The sequence below is a fragment of the Balaenoptera acutorostrata genome, chromosome 2, assembly GCF_949987535.1.
Source record: "Balaenoptera acutorostrata chromosome 2, mBalAcu1.1, whole genome shotgun sequence".
In the NCBI taxonomy this organism is placed as follows: Eukaryota; Metazoa; Chordata; class Mammalia; order Artiodactyla; family Balaenopteridae; genus Balaenoptera; species Balaenoptera acutorostrata.
The window spans coordinates 156,039,902-156,066,243 of NC_080065.1; the positions used below are offsets into that span (position 1 = coordinate 156,039,902).

Here is a 26,342-nt window from a genome sequence, read left to right on the forward strand (position 1 = left end):
CGTGTCCAAAATCCTTTTGATCTAGCCTCAAGAAACATAGGAAGACATAGGGCAAGAGATCAGAGGCCAATGTAAATTATTTGAACACAAATTCACTACTTGCTGCTTGATTTGTCAGTTTCACGGTAAAGAATTTGTAATCAAGAGCTTGCCCTGTTGGGTAGAATCATGCATGAGTGTTAGGGGAGATTTGCTTTCTATGGGGGCCACTTTTCACTTGCCAGTCAGTAGTTTTATTTCCATTTTAATTTTCAGAGCATCTGCCCCCCAGCAACAGCCTGTGATTTGGAATTCATGGCTCTGTTGTGTGTTTATGCACTGTGCTTGCTTGTAATTGACAAATTTAAATTCTGGTCATATTTCATTTATTACACAGACCCGGGGAAAAATCTTCGGTGAAAACCTAATTACAGCGAAAGTGCCACAAGCTAATTGCTATGAAAGAACTCCTGCAGCAGCAGGGCTGAATATTTCATCCACCCATAAAATGATTATGCTGACAAGATTCTGAAAAATAATAAAATCTGTTTAATAAAAAAGAAGCAAAATATCAGTGTTTTTACACACAAAGTATTAAAACATCCTTCATTTTGGACAGATCCTAAGTCATTTGATTTTTATTCAAATGATGATCCACAGCCAAGAGAGTTCTTTTATCAGAGTTTCATAATTCTTCCCACACCACACGAGGCTGCTTTGAAGCTTTCAGGCCTGTTGTTGCCTTCCAGGACAGCCATGAGTGTGCTTTTCATTGCTCTCTTGGATCTTTGGTCTGTGCTCCAGGATGAATCAGAAAGCAGAAAAAACTAAGAATATTCAGTGTTTAGATTCTGTGTCTCATCCACTTTCTCCTTGGCCACCATGGGAGCTGTCCCTCTGTCAGAGGGCTTTAGAAGCCACGAAGGTATGACTTCCGCTGTCAGAACTTTGTTGAGGGCCCAGCAGAGTGACGGACGCTGATGTACACCTTGGTTTCTCTGACTCTTCAGGATACTACTGTAGCAGACCAACCCCTTCATTCAGTCACTGGACCAAGATTTATTGAGCACTAACTATGTTCCAGGAATTGTGCTAGGCACAGAGTACAATCATAAGCAATGAGTAGACAAGGGTGAACACAATGATAGTTTCTTGCCCTTATAAAAGATATGTAGTAATAGTGAAAGAGACCGACCCAAACAAAACTAAAAAGTAAAGAGAAACATAAATTTTAAAAGTACAATTTAAATCAAGTATTATATGGAAACAAATAAGGGGCTGGGAGAGAGGATGGGATGATATTAGAGGATGGCCTCTCTGAACCCTAAAGCATAAAAAGAAACCAGTTTGGGAGGGTCAGAAGGAAACAACTGCAAAACAGTTGTCAGCATGTTCTAGGACTGGAAGATGTGTGAGACGAACAGAAACCGGAGCACATGAGGCCTTATAGAGCAGGGTCAGGAGCTTTGTGTTTTGAGCAGGAGATGACATGATCTAATTTACTTTTTAAAAAGCACATCCAGCTGTCGTGTGCAGAGCGAGCAGATCATGGGGGCAAGAGCAGCGGTGGGAAGCCAGTAGGGATGCTATAGCAAGCAGCACAGGCTGGGGGGGGGGGGGTCGGGGGGGGATGGGTTCCAAGACCAGGGGAATGGCAACAGGGCTAGCAGTAGGGAGTTTTTTAGCACAAAAAGTTACATATAAAAATGTAACTATTAAAGAAAATCATGTAAAATCTCAGACCTTAACACTGGAGTTTATATTATGTTGGCAAGTGAAACTGGAAGCAGACAAACAAAAAGGCTAGGAAACAGAAGAAATAAAGACCTGAATTAGGAAGCACCTGAAGCTGGAATATCCATCTCCTTCCTCCCCGCTCCCAGAATCAAGCAGACATTGTGAGTCTCTGTTTGCTGCTATGCCCGGGGAGGGGGGGAGCTTCTGCCCCAAACACTTAATTAGAAATTAAATGGACCTGATATATGCCTGAAAATTACATACATACATATATACCCATAAGATCTTACAGGAAAACCCAAATGAACTTTTTGGCCAACCCAATATATATATATTATTTTATATACATATATGCACATAAAATTTTCAGAAATGACTGAATTCTGGCATCAGGAGCCAAAATAAATTTCAACTATGGTCACACATTTAATTTATGTAGAAAATGCTCAATGAAGCCATATGTCAATATTCCTCAAAATATGGTCCATAGTCCCCCTAGGTTAAAATGGAAGAGGAGGGATTTAAAATGCAGATTTAGGGAGCCCCAACGTAGATTTACTAAATCAGAGTCATTGGGGTGAGCCTTGGAACCTGCATTTTCACTAGCTCCCTAAGTAATTTTTCTACACTGTAAAGTCTGAGAAGCTCTGCCTCAAAGTGACTGATATTTTACCATGGTGAGAAATGCCCTGGAGAGTTTAAACTATAGAGAAGATGGGTTGGGACTAAAGTTACAACTAGGCTAAATAAATAAGCTAAATAAATAAATGAAAAAAAATGAAATCACCCATAAATCTCACTACCGAGGGATAATCATTAACATTTTGGTGTTTAGTCTTCCAAACTTGTTTTTATGCACATATACATTTTTTTCCTTTAAAAAAAGTGAGTGCACCCTTAGATTCTATTGTAATTGACTTCATGAACATAATACATTTTTTTTTTCATAAAGGCACTCATTTTTCATTGCATGGCTGGCTGATGAAAGTGAGGTGTGGGCATTGGGGGCAATGCCTAGAGGGAGAAACACCTGATCAGGATCTATGTCTTTAATAAACATGGGAAGTATTGTTGGGAGATGGAGGGCTGACATGATAGAATTAGAAACACATTTTATTTAGGGACAGAGAAGGTTTTCCCTGATTGATGGATCTCTGAAAATAAACCCAACTTGTGTCATGAATATGTCTTGCTGGATGAAGGCATTTTCTTTTTTTTTTTTTTTTAATTCTTTTTCCTTTTTAATTTTATTTATTTATTTATTTTATTTTTGGTTGTGTTGGGTCTTCGTTTCTATGCGAGGGCTTTCTCTACTTGCCGCAAGCGGGGGCCACTCTTCATCGCGGTGCGCGGGCCTCTCCCGTTGCGGAGCACAGGCTCCAGACGCGCAGGCTCAGTAATTGTGGCTCACGGGCCCAGTTGCTCCGCGGCATGTGGGATCCTCCCAGACCAGGGCTCGAACCCATGTCCCCTGCACTGGCAGGCAGACTCTCAACCACTGCGCCACCAGGGAAGCCCCCTGAAGGCATTTTCTGAAAAGCCAAGTGCAAAGAGTTTTCAGGCAAACAGGCATAGCAAGCAACTGTCAAAAACAGCACCATGTTGAATACTGTCGGCTTTTGTCCATCTGCTTTCTCAAAGACCTAGCTTCTTTCTTGGGTTACAAGAATGTTGAAGGAAGGAGGGAGCCAAATTCCGGCACAGTAAGTGCCTGCATTTTATTATGTTAGACATCAAGTTGGAAAACCTCAATATTTTCTTGGCTTCCATACCTACTGAATCTACAAGCCTTCAGACTGTTTGCTTTTCTTCTCACGGTTGAAGTGTTTTGGGCATAGGATTGCCAGACTTAGCAAATAAAAGTACAGAATTCCCAGTTAAATTTGATTCTTAGATAAACAAATTTTTAATATAATTAGGTGCCATACAATATTTATAGTAACAGGACATATTTATAGTAGCAAAATTATCTGTTGCTTACTTGCAATTCAGATTTAACTGGATGTCCCATATTTTATTGGCAACTCTGTTTGGGTAGCTTCCTATTTCAGAGGGAAATGTTGGCTCAGAACTTTATTTTTTGCCCAGCTTTACTGAGATGTAACTGACATATAACATAAGTTTAAAGTGTACAGTGTGATGATTTGATACATGGATATATTGTGAAATGTTTACCACAATAAGGTTAGTTCACCCACCCTTCAGTTCACACAATTACCATGTTGTTGTTGTGATGGGGAGAACAGTAAAGCTCTACTCTCTTAGCAACTTTCAAGCATACAATACAGTATTGTTAACTAGAATGCCATGCTGTACATTGATTGCATCCTTGGAACTTACTCATCTTATAACTTAAAATTTGTACCGCTTGACCAAATTTTCCCATTTTCCCCACCACTCAGCCTCTGGTAACCACCATTCTACATTCTGTTTCTGTGAGTTCAGTGTTTTTCGGTTCCACATATAAGTGATAACATATGGTATCCATCTTTCTCTGTCTGAAAGGCGAATTATGCTCATTTCACTTAGCATAATATCCTCAAGGTCCATTCCTACTGTCACAAATGGCAGGATTTTTACATAAAGTAATTTCTTAATTAGAAATCAAAATATTTTAGTTAATGCAGTGATCCATGTGGATTTCTGTTAATAACCTCTTTCTAAAGTTCAGAAGTGTTTCTTTCAGAGAAAAAGAAAATGACTCAGTCCAATGTAATCTCAGCTGCTTATAGAAGAGAGAAGGCAGCTAATCCAACTTCCACTTCAGACCAGAGGCAGAAGCCATGCGCTGTCTTCCTTCCTTTATGTGATTGGCTATGGCAAAAGCATTGGTTGTTCTTTTCTTTTTTTTTTTTTTTTGATTTTTGAATTTTATTTTATTTATTTTTTATACAGCAGGTTCTTATTAGTTATCTATTTTATAATATTAGTGTATATATGTCAATCCCAATCTCCCAATCCATTGGCTGTTCTAATGAGCAAGGACACAGGTCATGCTCCTCAGGGAATGATCCAAGCATATGCTCATTACCTCCCAAATCTGTGTACACAGGAGTTGTACAAAGCAATATTCAGAGGGGAGTTGATGCTCCAGCAGGAAGCCAGCCCTAGGCACAGAGACCAGCACTTGTAATTTACGATGAGCTGTGGGAGGATGGGAATAGGAACTCTGAGAACAAGGGGAAGACATGAGATAATTTACTCAATTTGTTTTCCTGGAAATGAAGACTTTATGTCAAGAATTTGTAATAAAACTAACTGAGGCACTACGCTCAGCTCCATAAAATGCTTCATCACCTTGTTGTTCTTTAACAGCTTTTTTCTTTATGGGAGAATTTACCAGGTTTTTAATCTCCTTTATTTGATTAACATTAGAATCAACAATAGCAACCAGTGTTGGGTTTCAGTAAAGTGTTGTATTTGCAAACTTATTAAGGAAGATAGATTTTTTTTTAACATCTTTATTGGAGTATAATTGCTTTACAATGGTGTGTTAGTTTCTGCTTTATAACAAAGTGAATCAGCTATACATATACATATATCCCCATATCTCCTCCCTCTTGCATCTCCCTCCCACCTTCCCTATCCCACCCCTCTAGGTGGTCACAAAGCACAGAGCTGATCTCCCTGTGCTATGCGGCTGCTTCCCACTAGCTATCTATTTTACATTTGGTAGGAAGATAGATTTTTTTAGGGCCTCATCTATAACAGTCTCAAGCCTTAAGTAGCAGATCATGCTTTTAAAGTTTTATGTTCTTAGGGAAAAAAAGAATCTATAGTAACTTGAGGAGGAAAAGCACTATAATAAGTAGTCATTGTTCTAAGACATTTTTATGGAGGAAAATACATTATTACAATCTATCTTTTTCTGACTTCAGATCTCTTTTTCCCTCTTATGACATTAATTTAGAAGAAACACAAAGTTAATTCTTTTTTTTTAAAGGCGCATTAATGATCTTTTCCCAAGTACAGTAGTTTGAACCTACTCATAAGAAGTGATCAGCACTATGGATGGGTAGAAGGTCTTTAGATTTAATCAAAAATCCTCTGAACAGAATCTTAGTCCAAAGGTATCTGAGCTGAAGCAGGTCCTGCAAACACTTGCTGGACCCTGCGAATGAATGGATTCAGTGTTTTGGGGACAATGGGGCCCCAGAGACACCACATCCTACTCAGCCCCAGCCCCCATCGTCACCTGATTTTCAGAATTCTCAGCCTCAATGCTATCTCAGCCCACCTACCTTTTTCACCCTACTTCTCTTAAACACCTTCTTTTCTCCTGCTGTTATCTATGGGGAGTTTCCAAACACACGGCCGGAATCAAGCAGATCTGAGGTGAAGTTTTCACTAGTCTGCATCAGTGAAGGAGAGGAAAAGAGACACATCCAGTAAGATTTTTGTTAAGGTAGTCTTATTCCAAAATTATTATGATCTTCTTTTTCTGTCTTCCTTCCTTTTCTTTCTTCCTTCCTTTTTGATGTTAAATTACCTCTGCTCGTATAAAACAGTAGTGGCAGTTATTTTTGTTTTGTTAATGATATCCTTAATTCAGAGAATAAATGTTGCTCACCCGATGTTGGTCACTCCATATTTATATGCTCCTTTGTATATTAGTGTGCGTGTGTTCAAATTCAATAATCTGTGAAGGTCAAATCATTTCAAAGCCATGGTGTACTTGTTTCCATCACGTTTCAAGAGGTGGTGTCCTGGACCGGCAGACAACTTGGTACAACGAAAAGCACAGAAGGTTCTGGAGTCTCACAGACAGGATCTGTGCTTGGAACTGAATCTGGGTCTTGTGGCCCCTGAGCAGGCACTAAGCTCTCTGAGCTCAAGCTGCACTTTCTATACAACTAGAGTGATAACAGCTACCTCAGAGAGTTGTCAGAAGATGAACGCTTCTAACTTAATGCATAATATAGTGAATGCTAAAAGAATGTTGATTCCCTGGACTTCTGTGCCTCTTTTTGTCCCCACTACTCAGCACTTGGAGAAATAGATTTAAAAATGCTCAGTACACAAATCAGAAATAAGAAAATGCAAGACACTAGCAAGTGTCCACAGTTAAAATAGTGAGTGAAGGAAGCATTGGCAGAGAGACTAGTTGGAAATTGCAGAGTTGGGTAGGGTTAATTCTGGAAGACTCTTTCCAGGATTGAGGTGAGTTTTGAAGCCCGTTGAGTATGAAGAAGTCTTTTTTTTTAATTGAAGTATAGTTGATTTACAATATTATATTAGTTTCAGGCGTACAATGTAGTGATTCAAATCTGTTATAGATTGTACTCCAATTAATAACTTAAGTAATGGCTATTACAAAGTAATGGCTATATTTCTCTGTGCTGTATTCTTGTTGCTTATTTACTTTATGCATAGTAGTTTGTATCTCTTAATCCCCTACCCCTGTCTTGCACCACCCCTCCTCCCCTTTCCCCACTGGTAACCACTAATTTGTTCTCTGTTTCTGTGAGTCTCTTTCTGTTTTGTTTTATACATTTGTTTGCTTTCTTTTTTTAGATTCCACAAGCATGAAGAAATCTTACACAGGGATGGTGTATTGGACAGCAGCTAATCCTACGTTCAGCAACTTGTGGGACATACCTCACTAAGGATGTGAGTGATGTTTTATATGGTACAGAGGCATTAAACAATGTGTAGTCACACTGTTAGAGTTATTCCCCATCCAACTCTTTCAATTCTTCTGACTACATCAAGAAGAAAGTCTCAGTTTGTACTAGACTATCTTTAACATTTCTCTAATACTTAATAACCCATTTTAACAAAGAATTTCAGGCTTCAGGATCACAGCCATTGAGAAGCAAGAAATATCTAAATGATTAAAAATGTTGTTTTATTTTCATTGCCTTTATTTTTCCCATTCCCTTCTGCTTAAATTTTATTTCATTCACATCGATGATATAAAAAATTTTAAGTAGGTTTAAATATTAAAGGGAAGTACATTTAAAACATTAAGGTAATAACGTAGGTAGTACACAGCAAGGGCAACCAATCATAACAGTGGCCCAATAATGAGCGAAATTTAGAAAACACTGGTCAGGCCCGTCTCTCTCATAAGGAAACGGATGAGTAAAATGAGATTCAGAGAAAAGAAGTTACTCTTTTCCAAGATCACATAGCTAGCTATCCTTAGGACTGAAGCCCAGTCCTCCTGTGCCCCTCTTCGTTTATCTGACTCCGCATCAGACAGCAAATTCTAGTGTTAAACTGAAGGTAATTGGATATAAAATAAAAACAGACTATGTGTTGGAGCTTGTTGGGAAGGGACTGCTTGAAGAGGCTGATGAGTGTTATAAGGGAGACTTAGTGAAGGCAGACTTGTATAGAACCTGATGCTGGAGGTCATCAAGTCTAAGGCAATTCCCGAGGGTGTCGTGACAGCGATTCCTCTTGGAATCCAGCAGAGACAGCTTGAATCCCAACTTCTCTACTTGGCAAGAGGCCAGTGCACACCTCTCAGCTCATCTGTACAGATTTATAGGAATGATAATAGCTAACATTTGTGGGGCACATCTGCCAAGCCCAATGTGATGCATTATCTCCCGTAACCTTCAAAAGAAGACAGAAAGCAGCTATTATTACCTTCATAAGATAGCTGAGGACATCTACAGCTAAACCAGCGACGGAGTAGAATTCAAGCCCAAGCAGTTTCAGTCCAGAGTCTGACCTTAACCACAATCCTATTCTGTGAAAATTAAACACAAACAAGGGCTGCAAAGCACCTAGCCCAGTGCCTGGCACATAGGCGGCAAAATGCCTTTCAACCCTCCCTCTCTGCCCATGCAGTAGTGCTAGTCACATCCTGCTTGGCATCCAGAGCCTTCTCTGCAGGGGCCTAGCCAGGGACTACAACTCCCAGGATGCACCAGGCGGAGAAACTGGCCAATCAGGAAGCCCGGTCTCACTTCCACTGCCGGGTCTCCCCACTTAGCAGCCAGAACTTCGGTGACGGCTGGCGCGGTGGGTACCGACGGGCTCAGGGTTGTGGGCTGCCCAGGGTTACCCAATTTTAAATAATCTTAATCCAGTTTTGGTGTGTGGGCTGGAGGTGAAGACCGTTGACATGTCCAGGCTGCCTCAGGTTCCATCTTCAGCCGCCAAGCGGGGCGGGTCGCCAGGTCTCTTAGCCCGTGGCTAAGAGTCCGGTTTCCTCAAAGGCATTGTCATCTGTTGGGTCGAGAAGGAGCGGTTGTCTGGGCGGCTCCAGGCAGGGCCGGTGGTCAAGGCTGCCGAGCACGTTTCGCGTTGTCCTGATCAGGTTTGGGAGCCTGAGGACTGCGGAAACTTCGAGGTTGCCTCTGGCTCCATCTTCAGGCCCCAGACTGTGGCCCCCTAAGGCCTGGGGCTCCTCACGCGTGTCACGCCGAGGAGGAGGACTTGGCCTTTAGAAGGAAAACTTCAGGGATAATAATCGCTCCTCAGGGGGAGGGCCTGGCCTCCTGGCCTCTGGCCCCGGGTTAGTGCCTAAGCTGCATTCCTGCCTTCAGTCTGTGGTATCGTGGCATCCGACCCCCTATTCCCTTGGCCCCCGAGCCTGGTCTCCACTTCCCACCTCCTGGGGAAGCACTGTTTGACCAGCCTCTCCTTTCTCTGAGTGATGTCCTGACCGAGCTCCCTGGGGAAGGCTTGACCAGCTCTGGCCTCGCTCTGGTCCACTGGGGTCCCCTTGCCACTCTGGCCTCTGACCCCACCCCACCTACGGGCACCAGAGGGCCCTGGATAACCAGACCCCAGAGTGGAGAAGGTCAACTTTCTTGGGCATTTCTCCATCCATTTAGTTTCTACTTACCTCTTGGTTTTTACTTGTATTTTGTTTTTACCTTCATATCTTTAAGATTCTTTAATTGCACCATCCCCACCCTACCTCCTTTATTTTTTTTTAATCATCTTTCCTTTCTCCTCAAACCTGGATCTTTGGCTTTGCCACACCCAAGTAAGATAGCTGCCATTCCATTTTCAGTGCCTAGGGGCTTGTAGGTGGATGCGAAGTGTAGTTTCTTCATTGTCTGGAGATGAAAAAAATTTATTTCCTTTACAGTGGCTCTGAAGTGAGTGAAATAGGATAAATTCCCCCGACTCAGGAAAAGGCAGAGGCAAGGAATTGATTTCAAGGTTAGTTTGTTTTCAATTTTTGGGCAAGCAGCCTCACATGTAACTGCCCACCTTCTGGAGCTGTGTGCACTAATTGTGGTTTATTCAAGTTATTTTGAGATATTTGAATGGCTAAGGTCAGTTTATCACCTAGAAACATCTCTATATATTTATATCTGACACATTTGGCTAAATATATGTACTTTATATATAACATAGTAACACGTTGATTTACACATTTCAGCTAAATTAAAATGTGTGTTGCCCTAAATCCCAAAGCTAAAATAGAAGTGGCCATGTTGCCATCTTTGTAGTCAAGGAATTATAATCAAATCTTATTTTAAGCTTTACTATGTACTTAAAGAAACCGTGTATGGACCCTGTCATTCAAGCATAAGTTAGAAAAAGGTGCTGACTTACATAAACAAAATTAGAGAAGATCTTATATGAGATTGCTAAATTGTAAGGTAGTTTATAAATGCTGAGGCTTTCTGAAACGGGGACATCTGCATTTCCATTGTAAGGGCCCCATCTTGTGGATATGGTTTGATTAAAGAAGACACCTCATCCTAAAAATTCCAGTTACAGGTGTTTTCAGTTGGAAAAATATTAAGTTGATTCCTTCGTATGTTAGAATTCTAGCCATTATAGTCTCTCTAAAGAGACTATAATTTCACAAATATTTTAGTTCTGAAATAACAGATTTTTCCTTTTAGAAATGCTGAAAATTTAAGTATTTTTAAAGTATACATAAATACTCCTGATTTATACATTGTTTTTGTTTCTCTTTTAAAATCAGATGTTTGACAATAATGTTACCGACCATAAGCCAAATGTGGAAGCCATAATTAAAAATATTAACACAATTTCTTTGGAGTTGAAGAAAATGAAAGGTAAGTATGGAATCACTGAATTAAAATGTTTGCATGTCATTGTTATAAAATAAACAGTAGAGTCAATTTGTGCTTCTGCTGGGGTGTAACTGAATTTTGCCTACTAATTAGGATTTTTCTATTTCTTAAGAAATGCTTACACTGTAATATGAACTAGATCTCTGAAGATGCATTATGTTTGAGCATTGACCTGGAGGTTAGCAGACTTGAATTTTCATCCCTGAACCCATTAATCATTACTAAGCCCCTAAAGTTCCCTCCAAGTCAAAACTTGTAAGTTTGCTTGATTGTGTGAATTAATGGTTCTAGTAGGATTAGATCTTATAGGTTATGATGTTTAGTCACTCACCTTAGAGACATATTCTGTAATTTTATCCCAGGCATGTAAAATTTCCGTGATTGAATATTTCACCTATTCTTGACCAAACATTTCCTATGTTGGGAAACTCTCTATATCACCAGTCAATCTATTCCATCTTAGACAATTCCTCTTCATGGACTAGCTGAAATCTTTTTCCCTATTTCTTTCATCCATTGGTCCTATTTCTAACCATGAAAACCACTGAATATGTAGTGGTTATTCTTATGAAAACCTTTGATATTTGAAGGCAGTCTCTGTGTCAGTTATGAGACCTTCCTACAAGTAACAAAATACCAATTTAACATGGCTTATACAATATGGAAGATAATAAGAAGATCCAAGGTTGGGCAGCCCTAAAGCTAACTCAGAGTTTTAAAGACTTCATCAGGTACTAGGTTCTTTCCATATTTCTGCTCTGTTATGTTCACTCTCTTTGTCACTTCCCATGGTCATTACCTGCAGACATGACCGTATACAGACACTGTCTCTGCCTGTGTCTCTTATGTAAGCCTTTCTCCAGATCCCTCCAGCACATTTCCCCTTTCCCTTTCATTGGCCAGATTTGTGCCACATGTGTATCCTACAGCAGCCACCACCAAGGGGAACAGACCAATTTGGACCAGTCAGGACTTACTGCTGGTGCTGGGGAAAGAATCACCTCAAGTGCAATCAAGTTGTGCCCCCAGGAAGAAGAGGGAAGTGGCTGTTACTTAGGCACCAAATAGTGGGTGCCTGTTATGCTTTTCCTATGTGTTCTCCCAAGCATTTCCCAGACTTTGATCTGGGAACACTGCTGTCTCAGAAGATGTTAGTAGATGGTGTGCAATAAAAATGGAGTCCATCAACTGATGATCAGACAAGTTTGGGAAGGGCTTTATGCTATATAATTCTCTCACAAATTCACAGTACATATTAAGAGAGGCTCTGAGGAGTCTGATATAAAGGAATCGGGTTAGCTCTGCTTAATTCATCATCTCTCAAAACCAATCTAAACAGTACGGCAAGGATTGTGTTTCTAAAATGTAAATCTGCTGAAAATGCTCGTTGGCTCACCATTGTCCTCAGGATAAAGTCCAGACCTCCTAGAATGGACTGTAAGACCTTGAGATCAGGCCCTGCCTACCTCTCCAGTCTGTTACCTCATTCTTTATTCCCTGCACGTTCTGTGTTCCAGTCACATTGAACTATCTGCATATCTACACATTTGCTCTTTTTTGTGCCTGTGCCTTAACACATGCATCTCCTCCTGCAATGCCTACTGTTGCACCCCTACCTCCACCCCACCAGGTTAACTGCTACTTATTAGTCAAGGTTACTTACAGTGGAAAACTTTTTTTTAAGCCAGTATATCATCTCTTCTACCTTTTCATATTACCTATCACACTGTATTGTAATTGCATGTCTACTTACTTTTCCTATCCCTGCTCATCTGTAAGCTCCTTAAGGGTATTCCTAGCACTTAACACAGTGCCTTTATTTAATAGGCTCTTGAAAAACATTGATTAAATGAATAATTGGTTCCGGATTCTTGCACTCATGTAAAACAATTAGAGAAGCTTTAGATTCTTCTCAAACTTTATTATCTAACTGTTCTGGTTTGGGGATTATTCTTTCATGAAGTAAAATAAAATAAATATGATCAGTGTGTTTCTGAAAAGTTGTGGGGTAGGGCAGGCAGTGAAGATACAAGACTTGTAGAGCTAGACTAGGAAGGTAGACTTCTGGTAAACAGGGAAGATTAAACGAACACTGTTACCCCCACTTTCTCCCAAAAGTAATAAAGCAATAGCTAACACTTATAGCATTTACCATAATCCAGATACTCTTCCAAGAGCTCTACATAAATGGACTCAATCGTCATAACAACCTTATGAGGTAGGAAATAATACCATTGGCATTTACAGTTACAGAAACAGATATAGAGAGGTTAACTAACTTTCCCAGAGTTACACAACTAGTCACTGGTAGACCTGAGATTTAAATTTAAAGTCCTACAAGTTGAGGGAAAGAGTAGTACTAAAAACAAGTGTCTTAAGACAAAGTTTACGTATTGAGTTACAAGACCCGCAGTGGGGAAACCCACTTGGCTACAAGACATTGGCAGCCAGATTTATACCCTCAAGCAGATTTTTCTTTCAGGAACCTGACCAGCCTAAGAGAAAAGACCTAGATACTGATAGCAGAGGTTCCTCCAACAAAATACCCAACCAGATCACCCCACAATATAGACCACCATGGGCAAAGAACTTCCAATTGTCTTTTTAGTACCATAGTCTTAAATACGAGCAGACAAGTATGGAAAACAGATATTTGAGGAAAGCATCTAATGTGAAAAGCAGAGACAAAACCAATAAATAGATTCAATCAACGGGGAAGAAACAGATTAAACTCCAAGAAACTATCATTAATATCCACAGAGAAGTAAGAGAAGATGCTATGTTCATGAAAAAGGAACAGGATACTATAAAAAATATTTAGAGAACAAAGTTAAAAGTGTGACATAGAAATAAACTCTGGAGAAGGGTTTAAAGATAAAATGAAGAAAATTCGAGTGTAGAGCAAAAACACAGACAAGGAAGTCCAACATCCAATAAATAGGAGTGCTAGAAAGAAAGAACATAGACAATGGATGGGGAGGAATTCATTAAAGAAATAATCTGAGAAAATTTTCCAGAGCTGAAGGATATGATTTTTTACAATGAAAGAGCCCATCACAGTATATTGAAAATAGACCCGTACTAAAAAACAATACTACGAAATTTCAGAACACTGGAAGAAAAAAAGATTCTTACATCTTCTAAAGAGAAACAATGATTAAGAATTAGAATTGTATGAAATTTCTCCATAGAAACACTGGAAGCTAAAAGAAAATGCAGCAGTGCCTTTGGAAATCTGAAGAAACATGATGTCCAACCTAGATTTCTATAGCCAGTCAATCTATTAAGCATTGGTGTAGAGAGAGAAATTTTCAGACATAAATTTCCCCACCTCAGGAAGTTACCTAGGTTGCATTCCACCAAACAAAGGAGTAGACCAAAAAAAGAGAGACCTGAGATTCTGGAAAAAAGATATTCCACATAAGGGAGGGGGTGAAAGGAGACCCTAGGATAATGGTGAAGGGTGTTCCCAAGATGTGAGCTGTACAGCAGTCCTAGAGAGCTGTCAGTCCAGACTAGAGCTGATCAGACGGCACTAGGAGAGGAGAGGCTTTCAACAATAGAATAGTCAAGGCACTTGACTATACTGAGAGGAGATTTACCCAACTGCAGAAATTTGGGATATATCCATGATAATTAAGCAATGAAAATAGGAAACAATTATTAACTGTGGTTGGGTGGTAGCTTGCAGGAAGGGAAACATCATGTAAGACTCAGCTGTAAAGATTATATAATCAAGAAAAATTTAAACATTAAATATTGAGCTAAGAAAAATTGTCCTCAAGTACAGTGGGGGAATGGGTATAAGTGAAAAGAGCTATATCTTAATCTTCTGTGATCAGAAGCAAATAGATAATACCTAAGATTGAAAAAAAAATATGCATGCCATTTAGAGATATGGAGGTTAAATACCACCCCTCCCAAAACAAACAAACAAACAAAAAAACAGAAGAGAACCACAAAAGCAACAAAAACAAAATGGGTTCCAAAAAAGTTAAAAGTGGTTGCCTCTGGGAGAATAGGAACTGCTATTTTTTGCAACATGCCTTATTTGATTCTTTATACTATGTGCATGTATAACAGATAAAAATAGTAATTTTAAAAATACATAAATTTGCATAAATCGAATTGCAATTTAGTAAGATAACTGGCAATTTGAGCTAAAGAGCCCTTCTAGTAAGTTTCTGTATCATGCTTATTTTGTAGTATATAAATTTGACTCTAAGTCAAAATTGGGCACATCTGAATTGTGGTTTGAGCAATAATCACTTAAAGCTAAATTAAGAATTAGGAAATAGCTCCTTAAAGTAATAATAGTTGCCTATGACATATGTGCTACAATATAATGTCTTCTATTATTTTGTTTTACACAGAGCTCTCCCAGTTACTGCTTTGTGACCTTACCCTATGTTTTAGTCATCCCGTGAAGACGGATGATTTAAAGGAAACAGAAAGAAACAACCCCCTCTTTGAAGAGTCTAAAATGTCAGATGTATCTCTTGCTTCTGACAGCTTTTTAATCTGATTTTTTATTTATTTGTTGTGAATTTATAACTTTTTATTGTTGAATTAACACATACCTAGGAGAATTGAGTTTACTAATATATTTAATATAATAAAAAACAAAATAAAAATATGTTGAGTTGTAAAGAATCATTTCATGCTCTTGAAGGCTGTTATTTTCTTGTTTTAATGTTTCAAGGAATGGCTAATTTATTTCATTAATGGCAAGAGTATGACATAGGAAATTGGCTATGAGGCACTGCTTATCCTTTACCCTATGCTTGAATTTGGCTTAGGTTGAAAGAGAGTTACTAGATTATAAATGTATGGTATGAGTTTATATTAATCAGATCTCTCCTGGTAGCAAGTGCCAAAAGCAACTCAAGCTAGCTGAAGCATTTATTGGGTCATGTGACTTGGAAGTCCATGGTTGGGATAGATTTCAGGGCCTCCACTAATTCATCAGATGTCTCTATCCTGGTTCTGTTTCTGTACATTGGCCTCATCCTCTCCTGTTAAAAGCTGATTTCCTCCATATGCCAGGTAGAAGGGGGTAGAGGTATGGTAGACAACTCCAGGTGTACAGCATCATCTTTTGGGGATCCCAGAGAAAAGAGATCTTCTCTGTCTCAGTGTTTAACATTCCAGAGAAAGATCCTGATTGGCCCAGCTTTGATTAAGATGGGTCCTGAGCAACTGTGTTTGGTGAGGCTGGTATCATATGCCAGGTCTGTAGCAAAGGAGAGACCCCACCAAAAGAACAGAGTTGCCATGGCCTGAAGAAGGGGAGAAAGAATGCTAGTCATAAAAACATCAGATGCCACTCATTTCAGTCATTGAAGTGGAATAGGTTTTAGTTTTAGGATACCTTTATTCTAAAACTTCCTAATTTCTGTCCCTTTCCACCAACAAAAACTTAAAATAATAAGCGTTTACATTGTAAACATAATTCACTACTATATAGTTGCTTTGAAATCTACCATGTCCTTCATTTTAGATATTTTTGAACATAAAGTGTAGAATACCATGAAGCAAGACACAAGGTCAGCAGAACTTGTAGTGTTTTCTATCCATTACCCAGCACCTAGCTCAGTGCACAGAATAGGCATGACGTAAACACTTGTTGAATATCCTATGAATAAACAGCTAAATGAATGCAAGATTTTCAGCTTCAGAATTCCTGAGTTCTGGACCCTAATTTGAGAATTTCCAGTTTCTAAGGATGAAGTTTTGTGAAGCATCCTTTTTATCATCATTGATTAAAAGTCTCCACATGCTCATTATCTTAGCAAATTGTGCCAGTGGTCTTTCTATTAGCTCATGAAAGTGAAGATGCAAGATATTCTTTGTGACTCAGAAAACTCGTAGATTAAACAGAGAAGCCAAAAATTTTTGTTAATAAAAGTTGTGGGGACTTCCCCGGTGGCACAGTGGTTAAGAATCCACCTGCCAATGCAGAGAACACGGGTTCAAGCCCTGGTCTGGGAAGATCCCACATGCCACAGAGCAACTAAGCACATTGCTCCACAACTACTGAGCCTGTGCTCTAGAGCCTGCAAGCCACAACTACTGAAGCCTGCGTGACACAACTACTGAAGCCCGCCTGCCTAGAGCCCGTGCTTCACAACAGGAGAAGCCACCACAATGAGAAGCCCGCACACCGCAACGAAGAGAAGTCCCCGCTCACCGCAACTAGAGAAAGCCAGCACGCAGCAACGAAGACCCAACGCAGCCAAAAATAAATAAATAAATAAATAAAATTTTTTAAAAGTTGTGGAATAACAACCAAGGCCTCAAAGGGGAAAACTTAATGCTAGGTTTTCATTTTGTGAAATGCCTACTACTTTTTGTTAAATGAGATATGTAGGTTGAAGGAAAGAAGTGAATTGCTTTGAAGAATTTATAAAGCCTTTTGGGGAAGGGTGAAGAGAGGGCTTTATGACAGTTGTCAGGGGGATAAAAATAGAAAAAAAGTATCTAATTGGAAAGTCTGATCAAATTTTTCCATGTATATGTACATTGCTTTTTCATCTTCCCAGGAAGACTTTGGTAAAAATCTACATCACTTGATGACGCTTTGGAGTTGGGTAGGGGTGGAGGAGGTAGGGTGTGGGTGTCGGTTGTGATGAAATTAAATCCGGGTGTATATGACACCAAAGCCTCATCTCTAAATTTAAAATGTTTTCTTTTGGCATTTGTCGCTTAAATTTGCTTTCAAACAGAAAAATAATAGTGTGAATGAAATAAAGTCAATAAAGTTGTTTTAGAAACCAGAAAGTGAAGCAAAAGGCAAATTAATTTTAATTCCAGGAAGTTATCCCAACTGCATTTATCTTTTTCCTTAAAAAAGTATACAAAAATCCCCCCAGCAAAAACACCAAATAAGTATGAAACACTTTTGAAGCCTCTTAAATTATTGCTCTTGAGAAATTAAATTTTAGTAATTTTCAAATTATACATATAAAACTGATGATTGCTTTGAATGGTAAAGGATTAGCTATTTAAAAAATCAGTTTTACATGTTACCAAAAGCTATTACCATTTCAGTGTTTCGAAACTTACCCCACATTGTTTCTGTAGGTATGTAAACTACTGTACTTGGAAATGGGTGTTCAAATACACAGCTTTTTAAAATGAATTATTACAGTGCACTACTAGACTTCAAGTGTGAACATTATTACTCATGCACTTTGCAAATATTGAAGAAGAATAAATAAATTATGGGATCTTTGACAGTCTTCATTTCAAACACTTTCTTAAGCGAAAGGACAAAGCCCTTGTGATCGTGTTGAGGGGTTCAAATCAGTCCTGAGTGTTTGACAGTTCACCAAGGTTGATTGATCTTCCCAGGCTGGGACAGAGGCAGGAGGAAGGTTCATTTGCTTGGCTAACTTGCTAGGGATAACCTGCAGAGTACGTTAATGTGCACTGGTATCTGGAACCTCGGTTCTTCCCGTCAATGAGCAGAAGTGGCATTTTCCTGAAATAGTCGATAATATCTGACACAGACAGAAAGTCCTGAAAGATTCAAAATAGGGAGATAAATCAACATTGGAATAGGTAGTGTGAATTTCACTCTCAGGTTTTTTTAATCTTCATAATATCCTACCTCTTGAAGTATGAAGATTATGGGAAAAAAACATGTAAAATTTGGCAAATATTTTAATGATTTCTGCTACAGAATTTTGAAAAAATAATTCCTCACCAATATCCAGCAAACCTTAGATAAAAGACAAGTATGTATTTAGGTATATATATTTTTAACCTCATATAGGGAATTATATATATTATAGAGATAGAGAGAGGGAGAGAGGGAGAGTCTAATTATGATAGCCTTACCTTAGGATCATTCTATCTGTGGTTTGGTTTTGGTTTTTGTATCCCTGCTTTACTCTAAATCACGAACAATGTTAGGAGGTATAAGGAATCAGGAGGTCAGACAGTGTTGCCGGTGTCTGAAGATGCATAATAGTTCCTTCATGATCTCTGCCGTGTCCCCACTGCCACCTCCACACTCACTTGCTCTGTAGCAAGTCTTTGCATTCATTACCTGGATCACCCTATCCCTGATGGTCAGACTGGGAAACCCCCATCCATCCATCTAGATATGGGTCAGAGGTCACTTGGTACCCCAGACAGAATTATGCACTTCCTCCAAGACTACTCTGCTAGGTGCCTCCCTCGAGGGCAACTGCAATGAGTGGTTTGTATTTGTGTGTTTCCACACTAGACCAATAGAAGTCCTGGAGGGCAGACATCTCTGCTTCTATAGGACCTATGCAGCTCTACCCATGCTGAACCAGTGATTCAAACGTGTGACCAAAATCATGTGGGGTTTTTTTTCTACTGGTTTACATTACCATAACTTAAAAATATTTGGAGTGAAGTGGAAGTTATGGGTAAGTTGTTTCTCATTCTGGAAATGTTTGATTCAGCTGATCCTCCTCCTGGAAATTTGAACTTAAAGTACATGTTTGGGGCATTAAGTTTAGCTATAGTTTCCTTTGCAAAAAGCAGCCGGGAAAGGTTTCCTTCACACCAGTTGTGATAACTACCCCAAAAGCGACTAGCATAAACCTTGGGAAAATAGAGGAAAATGTCTTTGGCAATATGGCCACCTTCATTGGCCTTACTTCCATTTTTAGTAAGCAATGACCCAAGTCATTTTTCCAGATGTCCATTTAAGACACAGCCCTATAAACACACTGTAATCTTACGTTAAAATTATGTCACAGAGGTGACTTAATTCACCTCTGTGTCACAGAAGGGACTTGCCTTTGGCACCATCTAACTGGATTTTTTAAAATTTAAATGCTAACATACGTATATTTTTTAAGTTACACATGTGATTTTAGACTATTTGGAATAAAAGATATAAGTAGCAGAGGTAGATACTGTTACCATTTTATTTCCTTCCAGTAACTGAAGGGCTTCACTAATGTGACTTAACTCTAAAGTTGCCAGGCAGTATGGACCCCAAAAGAATGCTACAGCAAGGTTCCATGTAGGTAGGTATGCAGAGAGGCATAAATAGAGAATTGGGGGAAATTTTACAACTAGAAGTCCTTACCTCTTTCCCTCGGAGTCCAGTTCCCAACAAGTAAACTTGGCTTTCCTCCTGATAACGGATCTGGATGTTGTAAACTTTATCTTTGTACAACACCATGAGGACATATGGATTGGTTATTGTTTTTCTAGAGCTGTCTCTAACCAGGAAAGTGCCATCCTAAAAGGATAAATTCTTGTTATTATGGGAGCAGCAAAAGTCAATACTCTTGTTGCCTGTGAGAGCAGTAGACAAGCTTCTAGGGATCTGGGAACCTACCAGTTGACAATTCAGTGAACATTTAGTTCCCCAAACAGCTGCAGTCCCATGTGGCATGGATTTCTTGGTTGTCAAGAAAGAGGCAGCAGAGATTATGTTAGAGAAATTTCCAAATTTCAAAGAGACCTCTTTGAAGTCTCTTGATGAAAAGGAATCTCTTTTTCAGTAATAAAACAAATGATAGATGGTTGAGTGGATAAAGGGCCAGCAAAATAAGGACTTTGTTGGTTAACTAAAGATATATCTTCCTACTGCTGAGAGCTATTTCCCTAACTCTTTCTTTCCAGAGTCAAAGTCAGAAAACACCCAAATTCCTAAGAAATTTACCCATTTTAAAACCTCATGGTATCCAGGTACAGTGTTTTGTCATCAAACACCTGAACAAAATCCAGTGTGGACCATCTGTGTTCTTATCTCCCTTTTTTTTCTGATATTTACCAAAATAGTATTGTGATTTGTCCTGTACTTTAAAATTTCATTCCATAAATTAGCTACATAATATTAATACTATAAAGATCTAATATTAAAATAAAATGAATTAGGAAGGACTCATTTATATTACTCCCTCCTCTGTGTACTGAATCAGGATGGTACTAAATAGCCATCAATCTGCAATAATGGCTTTCCTTTGTTCTTTTTATTCCAGGTTGATTGAGTAAATTCTAGTTGGAACATCTCTGTTGAACAAATATACGTGTGGACCAGCGATTCATAGCCCTGGCTTCACTTTAGAATTTCAAGTTTTGAAGACTTCCAGAGCCCACACAGCACCCCTGACTAATTAAATCAGAATCTCTCCAAGTGAGACCAGAATCAGAATTTTTTAAGGCTCCCCAGGTGATTTAAATGTACAGCCAAGCTTGAGAACTACTGTTGCAGTCTCGAGATGTGAAAGATGTGAAAGATGAAGGATCTTTGCTTTCCTGTCTCTGATATATAGATTTAAGGTTAATGTTTAGCACTGGAAGACAGGAAATCTGGTTTAAGACCTTTCATATTAAATGACAGCTAGAAATTTCTAGGGGAAAGGACAAAAAATTGCTGTTGTCTCTCTCAATACGGGTCCCTTCACATTGATGTGGATCAAGAGGAAGATGGAACCGATAAGACATTGGAAATTTGGGGGAAAGAGAGTCTCCTTTTGATGCTGTGTGATTCCTGTGAAAAGGTGGACCATTTTAGTTAGTAAAATCTCCTAAGATTCTGCCAGCCAAATGACTACCTTAATTTAGATTTTTTCCCCAGGGTCCTAAGAGTCTGGTAGGACACTGGTAGGTAGAAAGCTGGCACTAATTGGCCGCCTTGGTATAACAGCATGAATGGCATCCAGCAGAATTCCTAGCCCATAACTGGTACTCAGTACAAGTCAGTTCCATTTCTTTCCTTCCATTAATATTTATAACTACTTAAAAAATAAACTTTAGCACAGTACCTGGTTTATCTTTCTAAGAGCCGCTTCTGCCTCTATTCGGGTAACATAAGAAACGTACCAGTCTTCATTTAATGAATTCTGAAAATGTAAATTTTTAAAAATGGTATAAATTTTGCAGTTACATATGTAAGTGAAAAGAAAAGCCTCCAAGTAATCATTACCCTAAATCACCACCTCAGTTCCATGAAGTTTGAAGCATTTATTTTCTTAATTTGAATATAGAATCATTCAGATGTGGATAAATAGAAGGTATTTTGTGTGAACTGCTTTTTTTCATGACACTAGTTGCAAAGGTAGCAGTGAATAAGCATTTCATATATAATGAAGCCTCTAATCAGGAACAATATAGATGTAATAATTTCTTCAGTGTAGTATAATAATATATTTAATGAAAAAAACTAGGTTAACGAGCAGTTAAGTGACTTATGCAATGTCCTAAACCAAGAAACAGATGAAAAACAGGATTATTTTTCTCATTGTTTAATGCAAAACACACATTTGCCATTGGAAGAGGAACACCAAGGAAAAAAGGACATATTATTTTTCGAGTCCTCCTCTTGATATTTTTCACTAAAAAAATTAAGACTAATAGAAGATAAAAGAACAAGAGAGTATTCAGTGGGAGTTTCTGATGATTCATTTACTGGGGTAGAAATAAAATACAAACATATGCTTTATATTACCTCTTCTTCCGAAGGGCATGGTAGCTGAGGTTTGTTTGGAGCTGGCGAGGGAAAGCTCCTGCCTTCAACTCTGGGAGGTGGCCTGTTGCTAGGGCCTTCAAAAGTAGAGCATTTTGAAAGTTCATTTACTTTAAGCAATTTTTCACTTGTCATAACACATTTCCCCCCCAAAATGCCCTTGCAGTTATTCCCAGCAGTTAACATTTCAAGAAACCACAGCTTCAAATATAATTTTCGGGACTTCCCTGGCAGTCCAGTGGTTAAGGCTCTGTGCTCCCAACGCAGGGGGCACGGGTTCGATCCCTGGTCGGGATCCTGCATGCCGCACAGCCACAAAAAAAAAAAAAAAAAAGTCACTTGTTCGAAACCACAAGGGCTGTTCAGGCCCTATTCTGTAGCCAGGCCAGTGAAATTTTGAGACACTACCACACATTTGAGTGATTGCTTAATTGTGCACGTTACATATATACCACCCATGTGATGACAGACAATGTGGTGATAAAATAATTATGTTCTCATTGTTTTCACAAAAAGAAATTTGTTACCCAAGATGAGGTGAAGTTACCTTAAGAATATTTTTAGCTTTTAGAACCAGAGTTTACTATCTGCTGTTCTTTACCAAATTTTCTACAGAGGTAGAACGGTTCAACTCCCATAGAAAGCCCCACCAACTGTCTGATCAATCAGGAAGTCTGTATTGGGTTCTATAAATTACCCAGCACTTGTGCTTCACCTTCTCTAACACCTTTTTTTTCTTGTTGACAGTTCCCTGAAACTTTCCAAGAGAATGTGTTTCAGGAAAGGTTTGATTTTGTTGATTTATAATTGCCAAGGCTGTCTCCTGTGTGCCAGAACAGCTATTAAAGGCTGAGAAATTCTGCGAGTTGAATGTTCTCTTAATAATTCATGCATCATTCATTTGTTCATTCAACAGGCATTTATTCAGCACTACTCTGTCCAGGCCCCGAGTAAGGCACCTGTGTATGCTACCTTTCATTCTCACGGCAACCCCGCAAGGTGGGTATTATCTTCTTTTTTGAATATCAGGAAACAAAGGCTCAGAGAGTCTAAACAAAGCATGTGCTCTTAGTGGCAGCGCCAGGACTTGAGCTTTACTGTGCTTAAATGAGAATTCCAGGGGGACCCAGTATCACCCAGGCTCAGGAATATGCATTTAACAAGCACTCCAGGTGGTTCTGCACCAGGGTTGTTACTCCATCTACAATACACCACAAGGGGCAAACTGCCTGCCCCTGGGCCACTGAGAGAGGAGAGTTACTTGGGAGGAGCCAGAGTCTTCCCAGCCATGTCACCTGGATTATTTGAGATGATGTTCCCTGTTTCTAAATAAGCAGATCAGGGTAGCCTGAGCTGCTGATCTTCCTTCTTAAGGCTCCAAGTACCTGAACAAGACCTTCCCCGTGCCCACCTTTGCAGTCCAACATGGCAGGCACTTTTATAGTGTTTGTTGAATGAATGAAATCTAGCTATATGGGAAAGTAATATAATCAAGGCCTATAGTGCATGGCTGTTTTAGAGTTGAGGAATTATTCTCTTTCTGCTTCTGCACCTGCAGGCCAGCACTACAAAGTCACTATTCATGACAGACAATATACTACTTTTCATTGCAGTCACCCACCACCCTTAATATCTAGATCCTCAAGGGTTTTGGACAATATACAGCACATCCTTTATCTTCCTGACCTTGGGACAGCCAGTGGAGGATTAGACTGAGGGCCAGGTGTCCTGGTACTCTTAGGAGAAAAGGGTTCAATTTTGATTCAGGTAGTAAAGTAAGCCCTCTGCATCCAGAGGTTCCACATCTGTGAATTCAACCAACTGCAGACTGGTTCAGCCAGTGGGTTGGTTGAATCTGTGGATGTGAAGCCTGTGGATGTGACGGTCTGACGGTGCTACGTCATTTTACACAAAGAACTTGAACATCCTTGGATTTTGGTATCTGTGGGGTCCTGAAACCAATCCCCCTCCCATATTAGAGGGATGACTCTATTCCAAAAAAATTAACCGAACTGTTTATATTAATAATCCCCATCACCAACTCATAAAAGCAGGAGTGTGTGGAATTCACTTTGTGAGATACTGCAATAAGTGAAGTGTCTGAAGCTCAGATGCCCACAGGGGCCAGGCAAGGAACACAAAGTAGGTTCACAAAATAATGAGTTGTGGACACTGGAAAATTGAGGGGTGTGTGTGGAGGAACTGTGGAAGCCATATAGTGAATATGGACACTATATCCTCAAATGCTTAGGAAACATTGAAAACGTAGTGGATTTCATTGGTGTCAGCAGTAGGGTCTCACACATACATGGGATGATGTACCCAATTGAATGTAATAGATGTGCTCCTGAAAAAAGATCTACTCTTGAGTTATAATTTAAACTTACTAAAGTAGTTTTCTATTTATAACACATACAGTACTGGTGTTCCTGTATGTGTACCATGAGTGCCAAAAAAATAAAAAGAGTGTTTTGTTTTTTCCTCACAGGATTTTTAAAAGTCTTAAGTCAACCTTTAAAAATTGGGTAATTTCACATTAAAAGCCATATTTCCAATTTTTCTTGAAAAAAACATCAGAAAATCTGGTAACACTAGGTGAGTTTCCTAGCATGAGAAAAAAAATCTGTTTACTAGAGTTGGGTGACTTTCCATAGTCATTTGTCAGTCATTCAACAAATATATTTAAAGTGCCTACCATGTGCTAGTTACTTGCAAGTCTTTAAGGATAAAAAATAAACACAGTCTAGTCCTACCTTGTAGGCCTTTGCTTCTACTCAGAGTGGTCCACGGACCACCAATACCAGCATCGCACAGGAACTTGCTAGAAATGCAGAACCTCGGGTCCCGTCCAAGACCCACTGAACTAGAATCTGCATTTTAACACAACTCCCAGGTGATTTGTATGCATTTTTAAAGTCTGAGGACACTCTCAGCAAATACTTATCATGGACACCCAGAGGAGGCATTACTGAAAATGCAGGTCCCCACCCAGACTTACTGTATCAGTATCTTGGGGCCTGGGGTCTCTTCTTAAACGGTATTTTAAACCTCTTCCTCAACTAGCAACTCCAGGTTAGATTCATTATAGAAACCAAAACTACAGAGAAAGCCAGCACTATCCTAAGCACCATATAAAAACAGCAGGGAGGAAAAGCTCTTTGTGGGAGGATGAAGGCCAAGGCTGCCTTCCTGAGGAAGTGTGTGTGTGTATGTGTGTGTGTGTGTGTGCGCGTGTGCGCGTGTGTCTGTGGTGTTCGGTGTAGTATCCTATCACTGCAACAGCCTTTGGCACACTGCAGAAACTGAGTGAAGGGCTGAATGAGGAAGTCAGATACTTTTAGGAGACAACAAAACCTTTGCCAAAAGACTGGGACAGGTTGACCGTCCAGTCATGATGGCATATTGGCTGGAGTAGACCGCTAGAGCCCAGCGTACAAACCTTGATAGAAGTATGGCGGCAGGGAGGCACTCTGCGAAAAACTACTGTTGCTGTGGAGACAGAAAAAGAACGGATTTTAAGTTGGGTTAGGTTTAAGGGGCCAGAGGGGGAGCCTGGACTGGGAAAATGCTGCTTCTTTTGCTATCACTTCCCACTCCCTCCCTGAAACCATGGAAGCAGAGCAAAGAGAAGGAACTTGTTGGACATACTTCACTGCTGTCCCAAGATGGACCATCCCAAAGTCTAACAAGCTTCTCAAGCCAAAAAGCAAAAGCAACAAAAGAACTGTGTAAAGGGCTTTAAAAGCTACTTTAAAAAGTCAGCTGCAATTTGAGGACTTTGAGTTTGGAGCATGACAGAAGTCCTCTGGGGAGAGGACTTCTCTTTCAGTTAGGAAAATATATTAAATGGGCATGTTGTTTCGGAATGGTGCATCCCCAGGGCCTAGTGGTTTATAAGGAGAGGGGAGGGAGGCGAGAAACACAGAGAGGGCTCGGTGGGGCTGCAGCCGACAGAAGCAGCATCTCTGGGGGCTGGGGTGGTGGTGAGGAGGGCCCGAGGGCGGCCCCGAAATGCTGTCTACTCCACGCTGAGCAGCAATTTCCCTAACCTTTAGCCCAAACCTTCTGTAAAAGTCTGCTCTGGTCAGAAATCTCGTGTGAGTGTTATTTTGTAAGAACGAAGGATAGGGCTGGGGCCCCAGGTGGGA

General features: G+C 39.7%; 2 protein-coding genes across 2 annotated transcripts in view; one reads left to right on the forward strand and one right to left on the reverse strand.

Moving 5' to 3' along the window:
* The first annotated feature begins 8,616 nt into the window (after positions 1-8,616).
* C2H5orf58 (chromosome 2 C5orf58 homolog) lies at positions 8,617-15,383 on the forward strand. The gene is made up of 4 exons (XM_028163791.2): positions 8,617-8,691; positions 9,770-9,843; positions 10,622-10,715; positions 15,107-15,383. The coding sequence occupies exons 3-4, from the start codon at positions 10,622-10,624 to the stop codon at positions 15,256-15,258; spliced, it is 246 nt and encodes an 81-aa protein (XP_028019592.1). The 5' UTR covers positions 8,617-8,691; positions 9,770-9,843; the 3' UTR covers positions 15,259-15,383.
* A 2,131-nt stretch (positions 15,384-17,514) lies between these two features.
* The window catches only part of LCP2 (lymphocyte cytosolic protein 2), a 46,938-nt gene continuing 38,110 nt past the window's right edge, over positions 17,515-26,342 (reverse strand). The window contains exons 17-21 of the mRNA XM_007171377.2: positions 25,634-25,683; positions 22,177-22,271; positions 21,494-21,571; positions 19,807-19,962; positions 17,515-18,254 (exon numbers count right to left, since the gene is read on the reverse strand). Of these exons, the coding sequence (XP_007171439.2) occupies positions 18,132-18,254; positions 19,807-19,962; positions 21,494-21,571; positions 22,177-22,271; positions 25,634-25,683 (502 nt within the window). The 3' untranslated portion in view covers positions 17,515-18,131. The remainder of the gene's footprint in view (positions 18,255-19,806; positions 19,963-21,493; positions 21,572-22,176; positions 22,272-25,633; positions 25,684-26,342) is intronic.